This window comes from Patagioenas fasciata, chromosome 1 (assembly GCF_037038585.1).
Source record: "Patagioenas fasciata isolate bPatFas1 chromosome 1, bPatFas1.hap1, whole genome shotgun sequence".
NCBI classification, from domain to species: domain Eukaryota; kingdom Metazoa; phylum Chordata; class Aves; order Columbiformes; family Columbidae; genus Patagioenas; species Patagioenas fasciata.
Genome location: NC_092520.1, coordinates 85802233 through 85829481, shown reverse-complemented (window position 1 = coordinate 85829481; position 27249 = coordinate 85802233). Strand labels below are relative to the sequence as shown.

The window sequence follows — 27249 nt, the reverse complement described above, 5'->3', positions numbered from 1 at the left end:
TTCAGACACCCTCTCCTTAATACCTTCCTTTAGGGCTTTCTATGGCGCGAACCAGAGACATCAATGAAGGGACTTCCAGTGCTTCCCTCACAGTAACATCCAGAAAATCTCTTGCTTCTTCTAAAATAGGGATCAAAGCCCTCAGGACTGCAGCACAGCATTGTCTTGTTCCTCAAAAGAGGGAGGATCAAAGCCACAAGGATATTGCCATTTCCATACTTCTCATCTGGAAGGAAGGCTGAGGTTAGAGACCTGGGCTGCTTTCTCCTCGTCTAGTTGGGTCTGATGGTGCAGGAGGTTTCCAACATTGGTTAGAAGAGGGGTTACTCGGTGGGACGGAACATGCACATGCTAGGATCTCATGGGCAGTCCTTGGTGCAAGTGCGTGGTTTGTCCCTTTGCTGGCTTGGCTGTGCTTTTGTTATACAAAATCTCTAAGCAAGTTGATTTTGTGTACATGCACCCAAGTACTCAGAAAAAGCAAGGCCTGGTGTCAGTTCTATGATGCACAGTGGACAGGAGACATACGCTGTTGAGCCCTCAGCACCCCTCTTGAGTGCCTCTTCACTGCTCACAGCAAACTTATTTTTAAATAAACCTTGTATATCGTTTAGGAGCGGTTTCTTGCTCCTGTCTGCCTGTTGCTCTGACAGGGAAAAGGATGCCACATTGGATGTACTATAACCGATCTGCTGGAGCATAGGGGCTGCCAGTCTGAGCCATTCCAGCTGTGATTTTGCAAGACTGCAGGCATCTAGGCATGACAAACTTGATTAACTGGAAGTGGTGGCCTTCATTATAAATATAGGACACCCTTTTAAGCCTTGTTCTGCTGCTGTGGAGCTTTACCTCTCTTCTCTCTCACCTTCACACACATGTATCATTCCATTTGTGTTTCATTTGTACCAATCCCCGTTACTGCCTGCAGTTCCACAGTGGGCAGTATCCACTGAGCAGGATGGCACCAACCAAGCTCTGTGTCTGCAGAAGGACAGTCCCTGCCCCAGCACATTTGCAGTCTGAGCGTGTCAACAGACAAATCACAGGGGTATGCTGGAAGCAGGTGGCAGCTTTGAGGGATGTTATCTTGAGAAAGAAGCGAGACAAGGTTGAGCAGAGTGTGGGTAGTGGTTTCAGCATGGCGGGAGCCTCCTTCTGCTCTGCTTTCTGAACCTTGGGGGAAAAAACAAAAAAGAAGGTAGGAGATACTGGGGTGACTGCCTTTGTCCAAAACCCTGTAGGTGCTCAGGCTGGAAGCAGATGTGTCCAAGCATGCAGAAATTGCATGACTCTGCCATCGTGCCCAGGGAGAGAGGTCCTCACAGCTCCCCAGAGCCAGCGCGGCCAGCAGAGTCTGCTTGGCTGGGGAGATGCCTGGGCACAGCAGCCTCTCTCTCACCTTGTTTTTCTCCGCAGAGGGTAGAGATCAGGCGCAGAAATGTCATCTTGCTGCTGTTGCTTCCTCTCTCCTTTTGCATGTGCCTCCCTTGTGCATTCTTTGTAAGGAAACATTAACAAAAAAGGATGAAAAGCGAGGTTTTCCCACAATGTACAGAGGCAGCAATACTGTGACCTTAGTGTGTTTTAGCTCAGGTAACTTTTTCTCCTTGTGTCCAAAAGGAGTGGCTTTTACCAGTGTTAGTACCCGTTAAAGATTACAAAGCTGGAGAAGGGAAGGTGTCTTACAAGACCTTCCTATAATTGCAAGGAAGAAGAATGACATGAATGAGTGAGAAAGATTTATCTAATATTGTACATCTCCTGTGCCACAGCTTTTCCTCTGTCTTCTTTCTTGGTCTCCATCTGCGATGAAAAGCTGAAAGATTTTAGCAGCTGCTATAGCAGAGGGATTGTGCTGGGGATGATGTGATTCAAAATCCTCACCACCCCATCTGTTTCATGTTGGAATGAGGAATAAAGATTTTATTAGCTTCTTATGTGTTTTTGGACCTAACTCCCATGCCTCCTCCCAGCTTCCTTCCTCACCATCTTTCTCAGATCAACCAGCCTCAGGGCTGGTTTCTAGCTAGACCAAGGCAATGTTTTCAACCCCTTCCATGTTCATTCCTCTTTCAAAGCTTGCTCAGGTGGCTTCTGTGCCTGCAGGACACCTTTGCGTGGCACCAGTCAGCCCCTCACAGATCAGACAATGATGCAAAGTTGATCCTGATGGTTTGCAAGGGAAGCATGTCTCCTTTCTACAGGTTGCCCAACAGCCATCGGCTACCTGCTTCCTTTCTGCAGATCCTGGGCTTGCTGTCCCATTGATGCTGATGAGGCTCTGGGGGAGCAGAAGGATTTCCATCACACCCCCCACCTCAAAAACCACATTTGTCCTACTAGGATGGTGGCACGTGGATGCTGGATTTGAAACCTTTGTGCGAACATTGAAGAGGACAAGGGACACTGGCTGGCCCATCAGCTGGATAAACAGACCTTGGGGACATTCCTGCATTTTACTGTGCCTTTTCCTTGTCACTGCATCTTGTCCCCATCCTGACAAAACAACCCATTGAGAGATACTTCTCGCCCATATTTTTTGTGACTGTGCTAGAAACGAGAAGTGCTGGGCTGAGAGCTGGAAGAGGGGAGGAGGGCACGAGGGTTGTACTGACACGTCCCACAACTGCCTGCTCACAGCAGAAAATCCGTTCACCTGCCAGGAGCTATCATTAGACAAGGCGACACTGGATTTTTTCTCTCTGAAAATGAACTTTAGGAGGATTTTCCTAATCAAGTGCATGCTGCTTTTATTTCCCAGCGTAAAATGTGAGTTTTTCTTGCTTTTTGGGGGACTAATGTTGTTAAAATTGTATTTTTAACCATTCACAAGTTGGTGGGATGTTACTGATAAGAAACTAGTTCCACTTACCCAATGAGTGAAGACCTTTGGGTTATTGCTGTTTTTATTTGATTTAATTTTCAGCCAAGGGGGAGGGCAGGATCTAAGTTTCCTCTTCCAGTTATAATAATAAGCTGTAAACAGTTTTGGTTTTAAATTAATGAGCCTTAATTTGACACATGTATGATGAGAAATGTCAGCATGCAGTTTTCTTTCTGCCCTCGAGGTAGCTTGTATTACATAAGAGATCAAGTTCATGGTGCATTATCACATGTAATTTCCTTTTCGTATCAAAGATGAGCAAATCTTTTGAAAGTGCAAATTATATTCTTCCATAAATATTAACAGAAAGAGTGATATATTTCAATGTCTTTGGTGGAGCTGAAGAAGTCTAGGATGTGAAAACAGCAAGCAAATACAGGCATCTTTTATATTTTGTGTATTATTGCTCTCATTATTTTTTAAAATATTAATCTAAAAACTTAATTAAGGTGTTAACTCATAGATTAGAGAAGGTTGTAAAAGATAGAGACAATACAATTGTGCATAGATTCCCCCCCACCCCGTTCATTTCACTATAGATTGTGTGTATGGCTGTTCAATGCTTTTCTTTTCCTCCAGAACAAAATTGATAGATAAATAAGGAGGTGTTGTTGGTTTTTTTGTGTTTGTTTGGGTTTTTTTTGTTTGTTGGTTTTTTTTGTTTGTTCTGTACATGATATATAAAACATCTTCCCTGCAGAAATGAAGATTATTCCCTTGAATGGAAAACTTGTGTCAAAGACTTCCTTCTCTAAATTTATTATTGAAGCTTTTCCTTTTAACTCTTTCCTGTGACTGTGAGTTCTATGCTGCCAGATCAGATCTTTCTGCCCCTTGGGCAGCATTTCAGTTGGCACTACCAGAAATGTAATTTCATTAGCTAAACAGATTTTTAGCATCATATGCATGGGATCCTGAGCTTTCCATTAGAAAGACTATGGAAATGGGACAAACATTCAGAAATATGTCTAAGTGGTCTGTCCATAGAGTTGCTGTTGAATTAGCCCTGAAAACTTAGATTTTTTTTTTTTCACTTCCAGAGAGAAAAAAAAAAGTAATGATAGTATCTCTTATGCAAAGAAATCCTATTACTGGCTCTAAATACCTCTGCATGACTAAGCAGAAACAAGTATCAGAATTCAAATATTTTAGTATAATCTGTTGTGTCATCTATGTGGAGGAGAGTTACTTCCAAGGTTGTTTGACAGCTTGTTTTCCAAATATTTCAATAGATACATCAAATACATTGTAAAAAACACAATAGAGATATAATGGCCTCTCCCTAGACTGGGGGTGAATTGCCAAAAGCACTTCAGTATTAATTTTCTTGTTGCAGAGGCACACTATTTTAATTCTTTGATTATCTCTAGTATTGTTAGTTTAATGAAATAGCAACTGGATTTCAGTTCCCCCCCTGTGATATACTTGTCATCGTCCTAGATACCAGGAATGAAGGACTGTAATAGAAAGACACATAAACATAGTTTCTCTCTCTGTGGGGAAAAAGTGCCTAAAATATATAAAATTAGAGCAGAATCAACTCTATCTGGTGATGTGAAGAAAAATCCTCTCCTGCTGATCAGCTTGATCCTGTAAATTGAAGAGGAATGAAATAAGAAAATGACAAATGAAATAAGCCGTGGCTCTGAGTGCACATCCAGTTATCAGTGACAGCATCCCACCTGGCACTTCTGAGCACTTTTCTACCTCCTTGTGCACATTTTCTACCTGTCACTACGAGGTGGAGATAGTATCTTACTTAAAGCGTCCTCCTGGCAAATTTTGGGCCCAGAAGTCCCTGTTCACCAGCAACGGGCCTTGCAAAGGGTGTTGAAGCAGCCTGGAGGGGAGAGAGCATGCCCCAGGAGTACATCATCTCCACGGGTAGTAACGTGATTGATGCTTAGCAGCCTTGTCTTTCCTGAGTGTCACCTTCAGCAGCCACACACTAAGCACAGCCCCGTGCTGGCAGCACCTTTGGGAAGCACCTACTCCTACCTGTTCTGGAGAGGGGACCTGTCATCAAAGGAGACCTGCAAAGAGGAAAGTTTTTCTTTGGCCTTTGTTTATCTCCTGATGTCTCCAGTGCCTGATGAGTTGACAAGATGTGGTTAGCTGTTTGTTTCTCCCAGCCTTACTTGCCCCACCGTGATTCTGAGCTAGAAAAATCAAGTGGATATATCCCAGAGGGGCAGGGTGCCCAGGATGGGTGAGGAGGGGGCACTGCAAACTGGCAGCACCGGGTCTGCCTCCACTTCAGTGCCTTACACTCACTGCTTAACATGAGCCACTATTATTGTTATTGCCATCGCTGTTATTGCTGCGCTGATCCTTCTGTCCAGGGCCACTACTTGTTTGTGTACTTGCTGTCCACAGTAATGTTTGCAGTGATGGGTGCTCTGGGTACCAGACTGTGCCATGTGCAAAAGACACCAAAGTGACCTTATTTTTAGGAAGGGTTAAGTCCACGGGCAGCCATGAATCTTGGCATCCAAAATCACTCCAAATGAGTCATGCAGAGTATAAATTCAGCTTTTGAAAGGTGGACTCTTAGCTTCCTTGCCTCTCAGAATTAAACTGGGGGCTAACATTTGTCTAATGAATGATCAAGTGATGCTTTGGAGCAGGGGAAGAAAACAGCATCAGTAACGCAGAAAGGTTTGGGCAGCTCAGAGGGGGTAGCGAGTGGCAACATTTTGGGTCACTGCTGTGGCTCCCAAACATGGCAGTAGGGACAGGAGACACGTTGAGACACGCTGACAGGCTGGTTGTCCTTCCCTTTACAGGCTCTGTCAGCAACTTGATTTACACAGCCGTGAATGAGTCAGTTTTTCTCCACATTGCTGTTGCTGCTGAGAACATCTATGATGCAACGTGGCTGAGAGAGAGAAAAAAGTTGCTTCAGTTAAAAGATAACAAAGTCAAGTACTACGTAAACAAAGACCAGTGCAGGTGTAAGGTATTCCTCAATGGGACTCTGCGAATAGAGCGCGTGGTGAAAGAGGACAGTGGAAAGTACACCGTGACTGTTTATCAGAAGGATGGAAAATTGTCAGCAGAAGAAGATAAAACGTTCATCGTTCAGGGTGAGTGTTTGCACTGCCCGTATCATTTCCAGCACAGCTGAATAAGACTTGGTATTCCTGCTCTCTTCTACAGCCCCCCTTTCTGTTTTCGGGGAACTTCTGTGAAATGCACCTCTTTCCTCCCACCGCTGAGAGCAGTCTGCCACTCTTCTCCCTTCTCTTGCACCAGCTGATGCCCTCTGGTCCCCTGCTTTTCTCTGGTTTGCCTCTTTGTCAGCCACCAGGTTTCTACATGGGCCCAAGCAAGCCCCTGCTGCCAGAAACCTCTTGTGGGAGTGCAGCAACCTACATGAGGTACGCCTGTGGCTGATGCACTGTGCACTTCTGGCACTTCTGTTGCTATTTTGTGGGCACTGAGTCATGACTTTTGGACTCTAGCTACTGTTCGAGAAAGGTGAGCACTTTGTGTAGCATCTGCCCACCTCCTGAGGAGTGCTCAGGAGCCCAGGTGGCTGTAAATGTTTGTATTTAATAAAATCATAGAATCATTTTGGTTGGAAGAGACCCTCAAGATTCAACCATAGCCTAACTCAGGCACTGAACCATGTCCCTAAGAACCTCATCTAAGCATCTTTTAAACCCCTCCAGGGATGATGACTCCACCACTTCCCTGGGCAGCCTGTTCCAATGCCTGGCATCTCTTTCAGTGAGAAATTTTTCTTGATACCCAATCTAAACCTCCCCTGAGGCAACTTGCAGCCATTTCCTCTCCTCCTATTGTTTGTCACTTGGGAGAAGAGACCAACACCCTTCATGCTACAACAAGGCAATCTTCTGGGCAATGTGGTCCCACTTGATTTTTGCTCTAACATAAAAAATAGCCAGTAGTCACCTCCCCTGAGATACATCACAATAGGGGAAGAAGACTCCTGCAGCCTATCCTTTCATAGCATAACACATAACATTATGGCTGCTGCTTCCTCTCCAGACCTCTAAGCTGTAGGGCACCATGGGTTTTTTTCTCAGGAAGAGGATGATTTTGTTCTGTCCTTCTTCAGCCAGCATTCACACCTCTGCCAACCTCTTTGAGTTTGTGGGCACCATCTGGCACTACAGAAATGATGTCTTGATGATGTAGCAATGACAGCTGGAATGGTTTTAGCAGGGTTTCTGCACAGTGGGAGGCCCCATGGCTAACAAACTGCTGAGCAGTGAGGGTGTGTCACTACTTTGGGAATTATTGTTGCAATCTGCCTACGGATTCAGGAAGTCATCAGAGCCTGATACTGCTTACTCATGCCTTAAGCCACTGAACTGTCATTGGCATGTCCTGGGCTCAATTTCAGGTTAAGGGTCCAACCTAGCTATGTGCTACATCATTTTATCTACTGTTCAGCAGAGAGATTGCCTTACCTCTGAAAGCAGTTCTGGAAATAAAATCCTTTAGTAACTGCTGGGTGTTAGAGTCATTTGTCAGCCAGATTATATTTTGTTCCTAGGGTTGGACAAACGGTTGTTCCAAAAAAAAAGTAGTTTATCATCACACAACTCCATCACCAGGACCTGGACTCCAGTGTTTCACACTGGGATGTTCCCCTGAACTATAGGTTAAGGCTTGTGGAAGAAGAGTGGGCTCAACAAAGAAAGACTACAGATGTCACACTGTGAACCTATACTGCATTTGATACAAATGACCCTTCTTAGCTTTAAAATTTATGCTCCCTATAACTCACACTGCCTAGAACTAGAGGTGGCCCTGCCATGTTTTTGTTTACCTGGTTTAAAAGGCAGAAAAATTTTTTTTCCATCTGATGTCCCTGCCAGCTGCCCCGAGTTGAGGAAAGTCCCACGGGCTTTTCTGGCTCTTTCAAGGCCACCAGTGATAAGAGAATCTGGAAATGAACTGTAGCTAGGTGATGGCAGAACATAAAAATAGACAGAAATCAGTTCTCTCTGTCTTAACCCCATTGAGAGCTAAGAGGTTGTCTGTTTTACATTTTCCACTCTGTTTTGATGGGTGTTCATACTGTGGCTGTTGTGCTAGCTGAGTGTCTTTGGCCACAGATAAAGCACCATAAATAACTGTTTGCCCTGTCTTAGAGGAAATCTCTCCTGACGGGCATGGCTCTGATCACAGCCAGCTTCATTTGCACCAAAACTTTGGGGCTGGAGTTGGAGGGGGCTGGTGGCTCTAAGTTCCTCCCATCCATTGCCTCCCCGAAAACACAGTTTCCTCTCCTTACCTGTCTGCCTGCCTGGTTGTGAACCAGGCTGAGCTTGTTGGTGCAGCTCTGCTTTGCTAGGCTGAATATGTAGGCTAATATACTGCATTTTCTTTATTATTGCCTCGTTACTTCTGTACTAGAAGTCTAATTTGCTCTTAATTCTTCTCCAGTCTCATTAGCTGGTGTTACTCCCTTACTGCTTATTGGGAGCTAATTCTCTGTTCTGCTTAATAATGGAGATTTTCAAAAAGAGAAACCATCTCAGATGTGCCTGTCCCTTGTCTTCTTTTTCAGAGCCTGTCCCTCAGCCAATCCTCAGTTCCGAATGCATAAATAAAAGTGCATCTGTCAAGTGCGAAGTAAAGCAGAGGAATAAAGACGAAACATTTATAATAGAACTGACTCAAGATAAAAGCAAAAAAATCCAAAAGAATGCAACAAGGTTGGAATTGCACACACGGTATTCTGGGATGTTCAGATGTGTTGTTAAGAACGAAGTCAGTGAAAAAGTGACTGAAAAAGTAATTAAATGCTCAGGTAAAAACATCTATTTTTGCCAGAATCTGCTAGGGCAGACCCATAAAGCCTTATGCAGTTGTATGTCTCTGTAGGACTGATCCAGGTGTCAGGAGCCTCAATTGTTTTCTGGTGCCCAGTATCACAAGTCTACCACTGCCGTGGTTATTGGGAGCTGATGCTATTGTGGTAGCCATGATATGAGTTGTGCTTTCTGCCTGGCATTCCCCAGCCTTGTGGCATCTCCATCCACCCCACCCTGCTGCTGCCTGCCCCACTGCTGCCCTTGTGGCATCCCTGCTCTAAAAGCAGGATGACCAAGCCAGAGACAGTGAGATGTGAGGTGGGTCATGCTCCTCCTCTTTTTCTGCAGTTGAAGATGTTTAGCCCCATGCTCAGTGGGCCCTAGGGGTTTGCTGGAAGAGGGAGAGAGGTTTTTCTGGCATCAAGAACTTTGTGGGTAGCAGGCAGGTGCCCAGGGTTCTATGAGATGCTGCTTCCGCCAGGGATGAAGTCTCCCGGGGGGAAACTGCAGGTTGCCTGCAAGGTCAGGCTGGCTGAGGGATTAATGAACAAGACAGATAGTCTTGCTCTTTTTCTCCCTCCCATCCATCACTGCTTAGTCTTCTACCAAAAGTTGCCAGGGGTATCCTAACAGACTTTCTGGAATGAGCATCCTGACAGACTCCAGTGGTGTCAGTCATCACTAGTAGTAGACCAATGAAGTAGAGGAGAAAGTGTGGAGGTGGGTCTGAAAGTTTTTTAATGACACATAGTAGTCTGTAAAAGGCAGAATGCATTTTACCCCTCATTTTGTATTGTCCTTTATTCCTTTAAAACTAATGGTACTTCACAAAGGTTAACTTCAGTCAAAGAGTCCAAAGCCAAAGAGTTGACTTTAGTAAGATAATATAAAACTATACAAGCTATCATGACATAAATTAATGGCTTATTTTTGGAAAATATGGCTTGGGGTTTTCTCTACATATACGAAGCCATGGTATTGATTTCAAGGGATTTACATCCTCATGGCTGGGAAAATAGTTGCACATTATTTTTCTCCTCTTCATGTTCATACCTATGAAAGTGGTTGTTGCCCACTATCTATGGATATGGATGGATGCTCTGACAAGTGGAAGAATAAACTGAACTCTCCCCTCGACCTAGAAATAAGGAGGAAGTTTATGATGAATATAGCTGAGCTTTGGGGCTGCATGGCTCAGGTGAGCATAGCTCAAATGTACCATGGATTTTCTTACTCGCTTGAAGTGTCATTGTTCTAAACCACAAACCCAGCAAAAGAACTGAAGGAATTGCATTTAAATGAGCAGAGTCAGACTGAAAATTATTAGATAAGCAAAAATGCCATCGCTGTTCCCGGTAAAAATTTAAACATCAAGGCAAAAACAAGGGACAGACCATCATGGTGTGACACTGGATGCGGTGTTCAGTTCAAAGTTCAGATTCCCAGTGCGATACTAGGGAAAAGTTATTGAATTTGCTGAGCTTGGATTCATCCTACCTAACTGTGAGCACTTTGCTCAAAGCACTCTCTTGCTCTAGATTCCCGGTAGAGCCAGTGGAGAGTGTGGGGCTCATGAGAGCTGGCTCAGTATTTCCAATTTCCAGCTATTCCTGACATAGTGAATTTAGAGAAAGTCCATGGTGTGAGAAGGGAGGGAGCAAGCTTTAAGGTATAGAGGCCTTACTGAAGTGACCCAAGATCTGCTGAAGCTGATGGAAGGGCAAAGAACTGAGGGACAGGGTGGTCTTTGCTCTCCTGTGCAGCCCTTGCCTCCTGAAGGATCCTCCTGATGCCTAAAATAGTCATAAAAGGGTTATTTTTTGCTGCATGAGTGCCTGACCTGGTGGGCTGCACAGTCCTGTTGGTGCTAGCATTGGGAAAGGTCAGAGGTGTGGGGGACTGGGATGTGGCATGGACTTTGGAGCCAGGCGTGAAAACATGCTGCTGGATTAGGTCCATTTAAGGTAGGGCAAACTCATCCAAACACTTTGTCTTAATGAGGAAACACTGGCTGAAGCTGGACATCTCAGGGAACAGGCCAGGCACACAGGGGCCTGCCTGCATTGCTGGCATAGGCAGCCATTAGCCATCAGCCAGATACTCTGAGTTCACTTCTTTTCACCCTCAAGAAATGCTCATCTTTCACAGGGTGAGTTGGATGGGAGAGTTTGTTTTTTCTCAAATCATTAACAAAAAAAAAAAAAGGTTTGCCACACTGACCTTTAAGGTACAAATACATGATATCTCAGACATCAAAAGCCACTAAACCCACATAGCATTACCCTTCCTACTCAAACAAAACCCCTCAAATATTTCTGTGTGGTGGCAGGAGTCTGCCAGCTCCATACCTTATTAAAAATCCCTCAGCCTGCAGTCAAACCTCCTTCCAGTCCTGCTGCCTTCCGTAAATGTCTGGTTTTGCTTTTTGCATCTGGTCTTGAATTTTGACCTTTAGCAGGCAAGGCATGCTTCAGGTGGGCTTCAGCTCAGCTAACTTTTCATGTAAACGTAACTATTTGTAAGTCTGCCTGGGCTCACCTTATAGTCAGCTGGGAGAAACAGGCACGGAAAGGGCAAAATACACCTCAGTGTAACACTGGCAGCTAAAACAGTTGAGAAGAACCATATCAGTGAGGATACCAGTCTTTTTTTTATTTTCCCAGCGAGGCAGCATAGACTGATGGTGGCCTTTTTACTGCAGACATCTCGACTTTGGTGTCATCACTCTTCGCCCTCCATGTGCATGCCCACAAAATGTTAAGGGTGGTACCAGTGGTATTATCTCCTTTGGAGCTCTGTCTCCCAAGAAAGAAGGTGCACTTCTACTGGGTTCAACTCCACAGTGCCTGTGCTGGAGCATGAACACCAAATGTCAGGAGGAGAGCCCAAGCAGGAGGTGGCAAAGGCCAGTGTCCAGCAAGCCTTATCTGGCCAAAATAAGGAGCACTCATACAAACTTTTCTTCACCAGGCAAATCAAACTCATTTTGAAGCTGTGAGGTATTTGGTTATGTTTTTATTCTTTTCAACTTTTTTTTTTCATTTGCATACAGCCAAAAATTGAAGAGGAAGTGCCAAAATACTATGAAGTTAGTCTCAGTGTTTCCAGCTCAGTATGAAGTACTTCAAAACTTTATTTTTGTGAGATGCAGAAGACTGCCTGGGTGCTCGTTGTCCTTAAAAGGGTCCATTGCTAGCAGGAACGGGGCATTTGTGGTAATTTGAATAAGACGAGCTGGCACACATGAATGCTCTGCTTTCAATTTTCTGCAGAACTTGAATCCATCAGGGAGCAATCAAAATTCTCCACAATGAGGACCAGATACTTTCTGCTCTGTACAGAGAAAAGGCAAATGATAGGGTCTCTCACTGGGGCTACCTTTACAGTCAATGGAAGAAAATATGGAATTCTAGGTAGACATTGTGGAAGTTATTTCTTTGCCTCTAACATCCTCTTTATTCCCTTAACTAGGCCAGCTGGACCTTTATCTCATCTTAAGCATAGCAGGAGGTGCAACCTTCTTTGTCATCTTCGTGATTTTGCTTATTTGTTGTATCAGGAAGAAGAAAGCAGAAAGGCTTGGAGATTATGGTAAGTATTTAAGGGGCTTTATGTTGCTATCCAGCTACCTAAAATCTTTGAGCTCCCTGCTGACAGCACCCCGGTGATTCTGCCTTGGCATGAGAAAAAAAAACATTTTTGGCATATGGTGAATATTGGCAGATTAGCTGGCATTGCCAGTCTCAGTTTCTGGTACATGCTTTGAACAAAAGAATTCTTGTTCTCAAGCCCTTTTGTTTATTTGTGGGGGAAGAATTGCTCCTCTAAAGTTCGGCCAAGGCCACCAGTCAAGAGCATATGTGGGGCCTAAAATATAAAATTGGGTATCCTGTCAGTAGATTTTTTAAAATTAAATTTATATGGTGTAAAATTAGAATCCTTGAAATCGTTAGTCACATTTGGAAACATTGTAGACAGTGAGAAGGGGCAAGAAGGGCTCAGCTTTTCTGTGAGTTTCCTCAGGCATCTCATAGAACTTGTTCTCTCTACAAAGCAATGTCCTTGGAGGCCTGTGAACACTGGAGGTCCAACGTGGGGCAATTTAAAGAGCTGAGGTTTTCAGAGTGGGCAGAGATTTAATCTGTTGTCCAAAAATCATGCTCATCTCAGACCATAAGTACTTTGCCAGAGTCTTCTCTGAGAGTGGTCTTGATGGAGAAGTTGCCTTGGATTACAACCCAGGCATTGCTGTTAGTTTGGGTGGACTGAGAACACTGAGCTGCCACTCAAGAAGAGTTGTTTGGCCCACCTGGAAGGGGAGGCTAAAGCAAGAGAGAGGTGGCTCTGGCAAGGAGGTCGCCTTGCAGCCATGGGAACAGCTCGGTGTTAAAGGCTTGTTTCCAAATTCTGCCCCCATATGCTGTGTCAGGCTTACTGTGTGGTCTCTAATACAGCTAGTTGTTGTGTGAGTTACAAAATGGGAGTAAAAGCTCCTTCGCACACTGCAACAGTCTTTGTCAAGATAAAGAGGGCAATGCCTGAAGGAAACCTCAGCTGATATCTCAAAGGTGCCAGGGGTCAGGCTGACAAGGGTGAGCATGACGGGTCCTGTGGCCAAGGGGAGTGCAACCTCATGGCACCTGAGCATGGGTAACTCGCCATGGCCCTCTCACTGCTCTCGAAGTTACAACCATGAACAACAGGAAGGTGCTTTCCCTGTTCTCTGGGAGAGCTCACCAGAGTGCCACCATGGGATGTCATCTCAGAAGGCTTGCCACAGTTTGTGAGCACAATGCTGGCATGAGCATAGCCATCTGAATGTTAAAAATTTTACATTATGGCTGTTCTTGTTTGATTGGGATATTATTTCCTCAACTGTGAAGCGATAGCATACCCTTAATTCTTGGGTGTGAATTCAGCAAGAATTAAGAAAAAGAGATGTCTGGTAAAATGAGAACTAATATTAGAGGGTGACTAGCCTCTTTGAAACAGCGTGTGCATGAGGCCATTTCAGTGTCCCAAGAGGTAAATCCCTCAATTCCTAAACTAAGCTGACCAACATTTCAGAAATGATGAGTCACTGATCAAAAGTTAGCTGGCATGAATTTACTTCTACGTGTGTGGAAATTAATGCTAGCAAAATGGACCTCTTGCTTCCAGGTACCTGGAAATCCCAGCAGGGATAGTGGTGGGGCAGAGTGCTTTCATCACAGAATCATAGAATCATTTTGCTTGGAAAAGACCCTCAGGATCATTAAGTCCAACCATAACCTAACTATAGCACTAAACCATGTCCCTAAGGACCTTGCCTAAATGCCTTTTAAACATCTCTAGGGATGGTGACTCCACCATTTCCCTGGGCAGCCTGTTCCAATGCTTGACAACCCTTTCTGTGAAGAATTGCTTCCTAAACCTCCCCTGGCGCAACTTGAGGCCATTTCCTCTTGTCCTATCACTTGCTGTTTGGGAGAAGAGACCAACCCCCTCCATGCTACAACCTCCTTTCAGGTAGTTGTAGGCAGTGGTAAGGTCTCCCCTCAGCCTCCTTTTCTCCAGGCTAAACAGCCCCAGCTCCCTCAGCCGCTCCTCATCAGACTTGTGCTCCAGGCTCCTCATCAGCTTCATTGTCCTCCTCTGCACTCTCTCTAGTATTGATGTTGCTTCATGGGGTTATATCCCACTTTCTCTTTGGTGCCCCATTTTGAAAATAAGACAGAGCAGCTCAGGCTGGGAGCGTCCATCAGTGACTGCTGGGGCCTCCCCAGCAAAGTCAGTTCCCCCAACATAGATAGAGCAGAGCTGTCCCAAATGTCCCCAGGTATGTTGACCTCAGCCAGGCTTTTGGGTTTGCCTGGGGTGCACAGGCAGAGATGATTTTGCTTGTTCCACTGGAGTAGCAGGAACACCTCGGAGTGATAGTAGCCTTCCAGGTAAGAACAACATTTAGCTTTTTCTTGCTTGGGCCAAGCACTTTTCCCTGGCTGTTCAACTTCTGCTTAGATTTAACTACGTGCCTAACTGCTGGGTCCTTCTGTCATTTCAGAAGACGAGCAAGTGATGCAGGCTCGCCAGGCGGACAGTGAGATGATGGTTCGGGAGCTCCCTCAGCCGTCATCCAACCCGACCCCGAAGCAGCTGCGTATCCAGCAGCGGCCACTGCCGCAGCCCCAGGGGCAGCAGCAAGTAGTGCCCCCACGGCCACGGCCCCGCACTCAACAGCGTACTCCAAACCATTCAAGAGAAAGACCTTGAATGTCTGTCCTGGGAGGGAAGGTGGTCTCTTTAGTCCACCATTCACTGGGAAAATAAAGTTTCCAGTCGTCAGGAACCCCTCCTGCCCAGCCTTGCATAACGCTCAGCTATGAAATGACAGCTTTTGTTGCAGAAAATTAGAGCATCAAATGGAGATGAAAAGACCCAGTGGAGGAGATTCAAGGTGATGGGCATTCAACCCTGTCGTTATTTTTCTTCAAGTGTCTTCATGTTAGGGTATGGAGCACCGAGCCTTGAAACCTGTGTCTTTCTGTGGTTCATTTGTTTTTAGTGCACCTTGTTGTCTTCATGCTTTTGGATGGATTATATCAAGAAGCAGCTAAAGTTCTGGTGAGAAAGCATGGGCCTGAGGATCTTTCCTTTCTCCTGCCACACATTAGGACAGCCCTCTGACTTCAGCATCAAATGCATGACCTTCTGGATCAAAACATAGTTGTGTATAATTTTCTGGGCGAGGATCTCCAGCACTGGGGATTTCAAAAGGCAGATGAGATAACCATCTGTGAGGCATCTTCATCCTGCTGCAGGGTCTAGGGCAACATGCTACACAGCCTCTCCAAGGACTACTTCAGCTCAGTTTTCTGTGACTCTTTTTTGGCAAATAAAATGAAATTTTATTCTCAGCATAGGTCTGTTTGGCTATCCAGACAATCTTTTTTGTCATAGAAGAGGTCTGGTATCCGTTAACTCATGAAACAAGTGTTATGAGTTGCCAGGCAGTCTGATTACTAGTGGCATTGTCTGAATTGTCATGGTTTTTCACTGTAGGGCCGCCTGCTGATGTTGAGGGACCGTAACCCTTGATTCTCCTGGTAAGCACCTCACGTATAACGAGGTGATGACAGAGAACTTTTGAGAGATCTCTCTCCCAAAGGGAAAGGATGGACTGCAATAACTGCACCTGCATTGCCCTCCATGTGCTGGAAAATACTGCTCGCTCTTTTGGTCCTTGGGGGTGTTTGTAACTGCCTCTATGGGACAGCTGAGGAGTTGCAATGTCTGAACGGATACATTGGCCCACCTGCTGCTAGAGGCACCAGAGAGCATGAGGCATCCAGCTATCAGGTTCTGCACTAGGCAGAAGAAAGTGTAGAGCCTTTTTCAGGCTTGACTATCCTATATATGCCAGTGGAGTTAAAATAGCCATCCTTGTTTCTCCTCAGAAATGTGACTATTTTTATCTTCTGGTACAAGGGCAGAGAAGTAACTTGTCAGGGAGAAGGAGGTCTCTGCCTCCCCCAGAGCTCAGTTACTTTTCCTTGAACTTCAATGGTGGACACAGCCCTGGGAGTGTCACTTGCTCTTGGCTTAGCTTGCTGCAGCTTGTTTTATGGCCTTCACTATTTAAAGTTGCATTTGGTAAACATTTCATGGTTTATTTTGTAACATGTGCTATTATGCCTGTAGTGAATGAATAAAGATGAGAGTGGGTGGAGAGGATCTTAGTTCATACCTGTGCTGGTACTTGAGTATCTGTATCTCACTTTGGTACAAAGGCGACAAGAAAAACATTTTAGTCCCTGAGCCATGGAATCATGGATGCAGGAGGTTTCACACCACCCCTGGGAGGTACCGGATATCACCTGAGTGCTGGCAGCTGGTGGGTTTGGGTGAGCACAATGTCCACCTGCCTGCTGTGGAGCATGCTCTGCCTGTGGGGCCAGAGCTTTGCTGGTGTCCTCTCCAGAGCAAGCAGCTGAGCTGGGACTCCTCTGTGTTTATGGGAACACTGGCCCTTGCTGGGACAGAGGGAGGGTTACTGAGACCTGAGGAGGAGGGCAGGCTCTTTCTGGGACTCCCTGCCACTGAATACTGCTCTCTGTGCCCTGAGCTTAACAGAGCTGCAGGAATGCTTTGGAGATGCTCCTTCCGCACTGCAGAGGTTTGGTGAGTTTCTGTCATAAATCTGAGAAGCCCTCCTGGGCTTCCCACCGGCTGCTGTCCTGGTCCCTCCTCTACATGGGGCTGGTGCTGGTGAGGTGACATTTGCCTTGCAGGGGTGCGCTAGTGCAGGCATGAGGTGGTGCCAGGGTGACTCTGGTCCAGCACAGAGCTGTGCTCATTCTTCTGGCAAGGAGCTGCAGCATGGTGGTGTCATAGAATCGTAGAATCATAGAACAATTTGAGTTGGAAGGGACCTTCAAAGCTCATCAAGTCCAACCCCCCTACAGTGAGCAGTGACATCTTCAACTAGATCAGGTTGCTCAGAGCCTCGTCCAACCTGGCCTGGAATGTCTCCAGGGATGGGGCATCTACCACCTCTCTGGGCAACCCAGGCCAGTGTTTCACCACCCTTATGCCCAGTACAGGAATAGGAGGCAGAAAGCTTTTCTACTGTTAGTCGCAAACTGCATCCAAACCCTCCCTCAAGGCCAGGCTTGAGACCATCCTGTGAACTGTGGAAACCTCTGTTGTCTCAGCTTAAGGCATGTGAGGGCTGAGCACACCCAAAAGCTGCCCTTGGTTCCCTTTCCTGGGGAACAGGGCTGCCAGCAGGGTCACTGAGCACAGGTCAGGTCAGAGGCCACCACAATGCGCATTAGTGAAGCGTGGAGGTGCGTATTTTAATACTGCCCTCCACCTGGTTGCTGAGAGAAGCACTCTCAGACTCTGTATAACTCCCTAAGGTCTCCTCTGGGTTACTAGAATCTATCCCTCTTTCTTTCCAGCTAAACGTTTCTTTCTTAGGTGCTAAGAGGCTCAAAGCTAGGTAAAAAGACCTGAATTTAGCCCTGTTGGGTGGATGTGCACTAAAACACAGTCCTGTTTCAGGGAGAGAAGAAAATACTACAAGCACAGTGTCTCATCATGGCAAAACTTATTTTTGATTGACGCCTTTTTTTTTTATAGTCACCATTGTTTTTGTGATGTCTCATGTTTGTTCTGATGTGATACAAAGGATGATACTTGTATGGTCCTGAGTTCTACCCAGTGCTCACTTGAAAAGTCAGCATTTTTTCTGAATGTATGTCATGGAGCATTAAAATCTCGGAGTTTTATGCTGTAGCAGATCTTTCACTTCTGGAAAATGATCTGACAGCGAGATCTAAGAAATAACAGGAAGTGCTTGGCTCTGGTGATACTTGCTGCAACCTTTCTTTGTTCTTCTTTCATAGACAAATCTACCAGTGAGTCACACAGATGAAGTGTTTTTCCCCATCCTTCCTAAGGGGGATGAGACAAAATGGCTGACATGCTGAGCCAGACTCTGTAAAGATGCTGGCTTGTCCTCCCGGGGCTGGAAGACACAGCTGGTGCTGCCCGAGTGTTAGCAGGGATCAGTGTTGCGTGGCGAAGCGCTGCAGGGCCAGCACTGAAGGAATGGGAGGAACGTGCTGCCTTTTGATCCAAGCAGGTCTGTTGTTGTGCTGTGCTCCTGCAGCACTCATTGGTTGTGCAGTCTGGGTAGGCACGGAAAAACACAATGGTTGGTTGTATACAAGATACATATCTTCTATCTCAGTCTTAATCTGCTTGACTTCAAACCCAAATACCCAAACTTAGCATTTCTAATAAATACAAGACCTGCTTGTATCTTAGCTGGGCATTAGCCGGTCCACAGGGACGCTCTCTTTCTTCTGGTACAGGCAGTTCTGGAGCCAGTTAGTTTCATTTCTAACCCAAAACTTTCAGTCTGTAAAAGGTCAAGTAGAAGATCATGGCTGTTTAAATATCTTTCTTGGCATGCTTGCCAAAATGATGCCATGGGTGAAAAGACAGTGATTTCGTCCTTCTTCTGCAACAAATCTTCAGACTGTGACGCAGAGTTAAACCCCAGCTTGGACTGTGTTGCCCATCAGCTCCATTCTCCATTCTGAAAGACAGGGCATCACCTCCTCAGCCATGCTGAAACCTTGCAAAATGCTTAAGAAATGCTGGTTTGTCTTTCCGACTGTAGTCCTTCGTGGGCTGTGCTATGGGCGATAGGCAGGAATAGAGCTCAGCTGAGTGGGTGAGGTGCTCCTTGCAGATGCCAGCCGTGCAATGAGCAGGCTGACATGGCTGTCGCCTTCTGATCCCCATACTGGCTGATGGTCGCCCTGGGCCTAGAAGGACCGAGGGGCTTGTTCATGTGCTGCAAGTGATAATGTAAGGGGTCTGGACTCAGACTTTCAGATAAGATCAGTTTCCAGTAGCTATCAAGTTTGTAAAATAACCCTGTCTGATGCTGTGAATAGAAAGTTAAGAGTTGTCAGTTCAAGGTAAGCACAGTAAGAGGCTCTATGACAGTAAAGTGGCCTCCTCTTTCACCCTCATCTCAGAGGAGGGAGGCCAAATCCAGCCCTCTCCTCACCCTCTCCCCCAACAAAGTGCTTCTTCCCTCCCTGCAGGTGAAAGTTTCCGAAAGTGCCTTTTCCCATCCTTGCAGCCGAGCTGCTGCCCTGAGCCATGGACCAACAGAGGCCATGGGAACACTTCCGTCCTTCAGGCGTGCAGCTTTAGCTTTTATGCTTGCAAAGAATTGCCAGAGCAGCTGCTTGAAGGGCCTCTGATGCCCACCCTAAACTGAAATTCCCCTCTGCCCCGCTGCTGAAGAGGGGGAGAGCTGCAGCTCTGTGGGCAGAGTGTGAAGTCACTGTGCCAGAACAGCCGGGGCTGATTTGCTTTAGCTGGGCTCCAAGCAGTATCTGCCAAGGAGGAAACCACCCCTGACATGTCTGTCCTGAAAGTCCAGGAAGGAGTCAGCACTTTCAATGCCTCCCAGCTCTGCTTTGGAGGGGAAGATGGCAATGAAAGTAAGAAACTAAGCAAAATTTCTTGCCCTTTGTGGGTTCTCCGGGCAGGGCAAAGGCAAACAGAGGGAATAAGCCAGGCTCTGTGCATGTAGCATACTGGACAACAGGTCAGGTGGAGAGGGATGGGCAAGCACAGAAATGGTTACCTGAGAAGATGAACTAGATGACCCAGAAAGAGGATTTGAGTCATGTAACTTAATCATGCTTGCAGTCCCGGGATGGGGCTTCTTTTTCCATGCAGAGCTCACATCTTTGACCAGGACGCAATCGTTGAATGCCTTGCTGGGCCTCCTATATCCCACTCCTTTTTAATCCCAGGACCAACTGCCTTGTGCTCACCTCCTGTGACATTTCCCCAGGCAGCACTACTGCAGCATTACTTTCTACTCTAGTTTTCCTTTCCTACAAAACACCTACTCTGGGCATTTTATTTTTCTGCTTTGAATGATACCTTAGCACTCCACCAATGCACACATCAGACTAAGGACACTGTGTCCATTGAGAGGGAGGAGAGGGGGCTTCCAAAGCACCCCCGTGGCTTCAAAGCATGGTTCTTCTTCATCGTACCTGCCCCAGGAAGCCCCGCTCCAGGTTACTGTGCTGTTGACAGCCATTGCTGTCAGGAATGATTTGAAAGGATGGAAGAGGGGTGCACCTCTTTGCAGAGGAGGCAGGTATTGCTGTCGTCTGCAATACGGGATGCACAGCTGATGCTGACTCTCCCTTTCTCTCCCCTTCTCCCAGTCTTGCTGGGCACACAGCGAGCACTGTCTGCCCAGAGCCCGTGGTGCTGGCAGGCCGGGCTCTCCCTCCTTCGGCATGTGCATCACCAATGTAAGCTTGGAATTTGATTGAAGCACGTGCAGATGGAAGGAGAGGGCAAAAGCAAAGGCAGGCAAATGACTAAGGCGATGTTTGATTCTGCCCACCTGGCTGTCAGCAGCACCAACCTCAATACAATGCCGGTGCCTTGCATGCCTTTGTTTTGGGTAGTATTATTAGACAGTTTCTGCCTTCGGTGCCTCTGAAATGTAGCTTTTGAGATAACAGGAAGAGATAACCCCACAACAGAGACGTTATCCGCATAGTAGGGCTCATTGGTTGCATTTCCCATGTGCTTTCTCTGCCTACATAACAACAGCAGGCAAGACTTTCAGGTTGCTGCCTGCCCTCCCACACAAATACCCGCTTTCATTTCCAGCCTTTTTGAGTGGTGTGGGGCAAGGGGACCAGCATGGTGCAAAGGCACCATGTGAGTAGAGACTGGAATAGCACTGCTGACAACTGGAGGGGAAGAACTCTGAGACAAAACTATCTGCAGGCATCCCAAAACTGCATTTCTGTGCTTACCTCTCCCCAAACACCAGTGAAATGGGGATAGGCAGTAAGGCTGGTGTATTAGGACAACCAGCTCTCGAAAAACCTCATGCTGAAATGTAATGCCCGCTGGGACAGTCTGGAACCACTGCTTTTAGCAGCCAGAGTCAGACAAACCCCTTTTCCTCTGTGAAAGGCAAGGTGAGATTTCCCATGAACAGGAATGAAATAAAGGGGTGCTTCCTTGTCAATGACATTTCTTCCATAAAACATGCATGCACCTTGTCTGCTTCCATGATGGGCTTTTCCCAATGCCTGCTTCAGTCCCTTTCCCATTTGGCTGGGTGTCCTAGAGCCCCCTTTGTTGGCTGGTGGCTTCACTGGAGGGCCTGGTATGTCCTGCTAGGCAGAAGCTACTAATCTCCCTGCCCTGAAAAACAGCTCTGTGCTAGAGGCTGGGGGCTTACCTTGCTCTGCTCTTACTCCTGACCTCTCATCTCACACTGATGGTGTGTCCCAGGCCCTGGTGGCTCTCCCTGCCCTGAGCACTGTGTAGATGGCAAACCTAGGAGATCAAGGGTGGTCTGCAGGCTTGGGATGTTGCTGTGATGCCCCTGCTCATAGTCCTGCTGGAGATGGGGTCTTGATTTCTCCTCTTGTCTAAGAAGGGAGTACTCATGAGGTATCAATTTACATCAGCATCACTGTTTTATTCCATTTCTATTTTTCTGGAGGTTTTACAGCTGTTAAATGCACCACCTGAGGGAGCTGTGTCTCCAAGAATGGCTGTGCAATGCTGGTCTTTATGAATGGCTGTACTGTCAACAGGCTCTACAACACAAAGGCGATTGTAAGGCCCATGTGCTGCAGGTACGCTAGTCACTAGCAGCCAAAACTTCAATATTAGTTGGCATCAGTGTGATTTCAGTAGCCAGAGCCAGTGTGAGTGAATGCAGAATGAGGATGTGGTTCCTACTGCAGGGAAGGGCCAGTATCTCAAACCCCAAATTCAACCAACAAAACCTCCAACACCCTTTTGCTGAGCTTTCAACTTCTGTAGACTCTATTTTCCTTTTAGTCATTTAAAAAAAAATACAAGTTTAGCCAAAAGCTAGCCACCGCAAAAGAGGAATTGAGTACCAGGAATATTTTTAAAAAGCCCTGTCAGGAAGGAAACATGTCTGCACAGCAAGTGACTTGTAGAAGCCTCTAGTCTCTGTAGTTGAAATTAAATACTGAGTTTTGGAGGAGGTGCCAGGAATCCAAGGTCTTCCAAAGGAAGGTCCATTTAATAAGGAAAAAGGGATGGAAATAAATGGTTTCCCCACCCTCTTTCTTTATCAGACATATCACCTTGCCTAGAAATTCAGGCAATTCACTCATGGGCTGCCTAGTCTCACACTGCTGAGAACAACAAATATGTCCTTGGCTATTGCTGCCAAAGTACACTCTCTTATCAGGCTGATTCTTGTCCACCCCACCCCTCTTCCTTGGCATCCCTGTACCACAGGAACAGCTTGCCTGAGTATGTTCTAGGGAAAAAAAGGCTTGATATGTATGTCTCTGAATATCAAATGTTACCTCCAGTAGACCTCTCTGTTGTTCTTGGGGACATCATATCAGGAAAATTGTGTCAGCTTTAGGAAAATCATCAAATTGCAGCTCTGAAGAGCCACAAATGGTGCCAGGGTTAGAGGGCATGTTGACAAGTGAAGAGAGGCATTTCAAGATGGCAACGGTAGAAGAAATAGCTGTGAATCTCCTTTCTTTCAAAGCATCTGTGCTAGCGAAGAACATCTGCGACCAAGCACCTGAGGCAAACACAGGCATGATGTCTTATCTAGAGATGAAAAACTGCACCACTACTGATAGGTACCAAAGCAACTGTCTCAACTGACTCGACATTCATACTCACATGTTAAGCAGTGAGAACTCTTAGTCCTCCCCCTCTCCTGAAATTCTGAAGGACACATGCTTCTGAAGCCCTAATAAGAAATAGTACAGAAGAATGGTTTACAGGCCTAGATTGATCAGAAGAGAAGAAAAAGCTCTGCTTCTCTAAGGTATAGAAAGATGCTGCGTTCTTTCGGAAAAAACAAAAACAAAAACAACAAAACAACTGCTGTAGGAAGGTGGGATGAAAGAAATGATACAGATTATACTTCTCTGTGGGACAGGTGAGGCTGAGCTCAGCACTGTGAAGTACACTGTGGGCACTGGCCCTCTATGGGCTGAGCCTGGGGCCAGGCACAGCTGCCTGGGCCTGACACACCTGCGACCTGGCTGCTTTGCACCTTCTCCCGGCTCAAAGTGTCATGAAGGTGTGTGAAGAGCAAGCGCATGGTCTCATGAGGAGTCACATTTTGGAAGCAGAAAATTGTGTGCAAATGATGTGGCTCCCAGCCAGGACCTAAGTCCATGGATCTCTGCCATGCATTTCTTGGCAGCTTTGGCAAGCTGAACATCAGGGTCAGCCTTTAGCCAGGTACAACCCAGAGTGGGCCAGGATGGATGCCCTACCTGAAATATGCCACTGAAGACATTCCCTGGGGAAACTTGTGTGCATGGAGTCTGGGAATTTTGTGCTATGCCTGTTTTACACCCAGAACTGGCCCTTTCCAGTGGTTCTGGGGTCAAGTCTCTACCTTGGGTGGTGAACAGCATGGCTGGAGGAGCAGACACAGAGCCAGACTCATGCTTAAGGGGCAGCTAGCCCATTGCTGATCAGGGAACTGACGGTCTCACTGGAGGAGAAGGGGAATTTGTACGCTGGCCATACAGTGATGACAACAGATAAGGTATGCTTTATTTAAGCACAGCATCTATTAGCCAGCTTCTGGCACACACCTCTAGGCACGGAAGGCAGATTACAGCACAGAATTACTTAGAAGCTCCTGTATGAAGCCTTGTACTGAAGAATTTGGCCCAAGTGTTTGTCCAGCTGTGCTATCAGCTGTCTCCAGGGACAAGAAATGGAAGCAGCAGGTGCACTGCCTGCATCAGCCTGCTTGGTGCTGGAGTGCAGGGTGCAGAAGAACATGTTGGTGCTGTCATCTAGTGGGACAACATGAGCATGGCCTGGCCATGGCTCTGTGCCCGTCCTCCTGTGCCTTTTACTCCTCCCTCGAGCTAATCTACATCCCGACTAATATGCTTGGGAGTATTTTAGGGCCATAAGTCTTTTCCCTAGAATGGAAAAAGTGGAAAAGTTGTCATTGTTACAGGCTTCATACACAGTTTTTATCAGGCTTGCATATCAGGTTAGATTTAAAGGGAGTTCATCCAAACCCATGAACTCAGCTGGCCTTCACATACCTCGTTCCCAGTACAGTGTATTTTGTGCCTGTAAAAGAGGTCAGTCCAATGCACAAATAGAATAATAGTTAACTGCCTATATAATTTAGATTTTGTTTTGCACTCAAGGAAATCTGAATGATCAAGGCCAGAGACATCTCTTAAACAGTTGATTTCTGTGATTTGTATTCAAAACACAACCTCAGTCACTACTTTCTGGTTTTGTTCTCCACTACAATTAGGCTCTAGTTTTGGTTCCTCTTGCAGCTGCTCAGACATGTTCTGCCACTTACACAACACGTGGTGAACCTCCCTGTTGGCTGCCCCAAATTTTCCCTGAGGGTACGCTGAGATGACTTGTCTTCCGGAAGATGAAAAACAATGTCAGAGACATAGCATTTGGGATATGTTCAAGGCTGAGTGGCAACGGAAGGGCAGAGGTGGGAGTGGAGCCTCGCAGCTCATTTTACATCTTTCCCAGCCTCTAATGGCTTAATCCTGTAAGTTCCTCCTTGTTCCTCTCACAGAGGAGGGACTGCTGGAAAATCTGATGCTGCTAATTCTGGTGGAGGAACTGGAACACAAACCCCAGCCTGGGCAGGGGGCAACAGGGAACTGAAAGCAGCCTCTCATATGAGAAGCATTGGCATATTTCTGTGTTTAAAAATGCAGGGATTTCTTAACCACACTTTAAATAGAACTGTAGAACAGCCCAGGTTGGAAGGGACCTCAGAGATCATCTGGTCCCACCTTTTGTGGGAAAGGGAGCCTAGGTGAGATCATCTGGCACCCTGTCCAGTTGTGTCTTGAAAACTTCCCTGGGGAGGCTGTGCCAGGGATTGATTTTTCTCACTGTAGAAAGTTTTGTTCTCATATATAGACGAAACCTCTCCCAGTACAATTTGTATCCATTGCCGCTTGCCCTTTTCGTGTGGCTTTTTGTGGTTTAGGTTGAAATCCCTCATCTTTCTGCCTCTAAAACACTTCTGTCCGCATGCGATGGAGGGTGACCTTGGCTGGTGTCCCAAAGGAAATACATTTATGAAGGCATGTGTCTTTGTTGGTCCCCTTTGATGCCGTCCTTCTCTACCCTCGCTTCCTACCCTTTTCCTAGTCTTTTTCAGGAAGCACATTAACCTGCAGGTTACATCTGCTGAAGTGCAGTAAGTGTTTGGTTTCCTAAGGACTCCTAGCTTAGTATCTCTTATTCTCTTCTGCTGTTTAAGGCACTCGTTGTCCCTTGCTTAACTATTCCAGCTCATCGTGTCAGCTACGGCAGCTGCAGATGCTGAGCGGTGCAAGCTGATGGTGAACAGACAAAGGTCCTGGTGGAATTCCCTTTCCACACACGGGAATGATGTGGGGGACAGGAAAAAAACAAAAAAAGCCAGGCGGAGCGATTCCCCGGGTCTGGCCTGATCCGAGGGAAACCCCAGCAAGGCCAGAAGAGGGCACTTGCGAACAACTCTTTTGTGCACGGCTCCCTCCGCTCTTGGGCTGTTCCCTCTCCTTTTCTTTCTTTCTTTTTTTTTTTTCTGCCTTCCCCCCCCCCCCGCCCTCTCTCCTTTGCACAAGCCCTGAGAGCCTTTTTCATCTTCCTAGGAATTTTCTGCTTTGTGGCATGAAAGTCGAGCACAGAGCCCCGCTTGGTGTGCGGGCAGCAGTGGGCTGCACCTCTCCTGCCTGCATCCAGACACCACAACCCTCCCCCGTTGCCCCAAATTCTCCACCTCTCTCCACACATGCCCATGCCTGCACGCAGCAATTGTACTCATCTACAAAACCACACAGCAATTCTGGGATCAAAACCAGATTTTTTTTTCTTTTTTTTCCCTGAAAATCTCCCTGAAATACACAGGTTTCAGTAAAACAGTACCTGCGTTCAAACCACAGTCAGGCTTGGAGGAAGGGAAAAAACACCCCACCACACCATGCAAGAATGTCAAGCTGAAATCAGTGCCAGATTCGGCTGTCTTTTTGAGACACTACTACACTACACGCTGGCCCTCTTTGTGCTAATACTGGTTGAATGTTGCTGTTTGAAAAGCCTGCTTTTCCGAAGGCTGAAAATGTCGAGCTAGAGATCTTGCACATCGGACTTCAAAGGTATCAGGACTGAGAAACGTACAGAGATCAGCTGCACTGAGGGATGGTCAGATGCAACACCAGTATCAGCCAAATTATAAAGCTCTTGGCATTTGTTCAGAGTGAGTTTCGACTGCAGCATCCCTACCACACTTCCTGTCTGGGAGCGTGAGCATCCCACAGTCTTTCCCTCCCTCACGTGTGCAGAGATGCACTCTTTTCACCTCAAACACGCACTGTTTCCTCCTCACTTCTCATGGGTGCTTGCAGATTCAAGCATGAAATCTCTACCAACAAATGCTTTTTACATGCTCTGCTGTGTGGCTTTGCTGTATAAACTTATGCCCTAATTGCATCACTTGCCTGCAACTCCCTTCCTCAGGTGAGCACGACACTCTCTTAGTCAAGGCATGCACGCAATAAACATTTCATGCTCTATAGCTGTGGCCAGATAACCCACATGTAACTCACACTTATGTCTACATCACCGCTTTTTAAGCACAGAGACATCAACTGCTCTACAAGAAATTAATATAACAGTCTGTGTATATACAGGCACTTTTTCCACATAGTCCATACAACTTCAAGTATAAATATACTCATTTACTTGGCACATACACACATGCACACACTAACTTTCCTTTCTCTGGAACAGACAAGCCTTTGTTGTTAGGCTGTCTCTGCTTCTCTGGTCTTCCTTTCCCCCCTTGTTTCTGACTCTGTTTTCCCTAATGACCTGTCTCTCTTGCTTGTTGAGGCTGTCAACTAAGCTGCAAGATGCTGCAGATGAGACGCTTGAAATCATGTTTGTCCAAGGCCTTTTCCTGGGACAACATATGGCTTGTTAAAACGGGCTCCACGTGTGCTA

The 27249-nt window shown here is 46.4% G+C and overlaps 1 protein-coding gene across 1 annotated transcript; it reads left to right on the top strand.

Moving 5' to 3' along the window:
* The first annotated feature begins 2410 nt into the window (after positions 1–2410).
* Positions 2411–16399, top strand: CD2 (CD2 molecule). The gene is made up of 5 exons (XM_065851579.2): positions 2411–2769; positions 5671–5970; positions 8430–8672; positions 12148–12267; positions 14720–16399. The coding sequence occupies exons 1-5, from the start codon at positions 2709–2711 to the stop codon at positions 14926–14928; spliced, it is 933 nt and encodes a 310-aa protein (XP_065707651.1). The 5' UTR covers positions 2411–2708; the 3' UTR covers positions 14929–16399.
* Positions 16400–27249: the final 10850 nt, after the last annotated feature.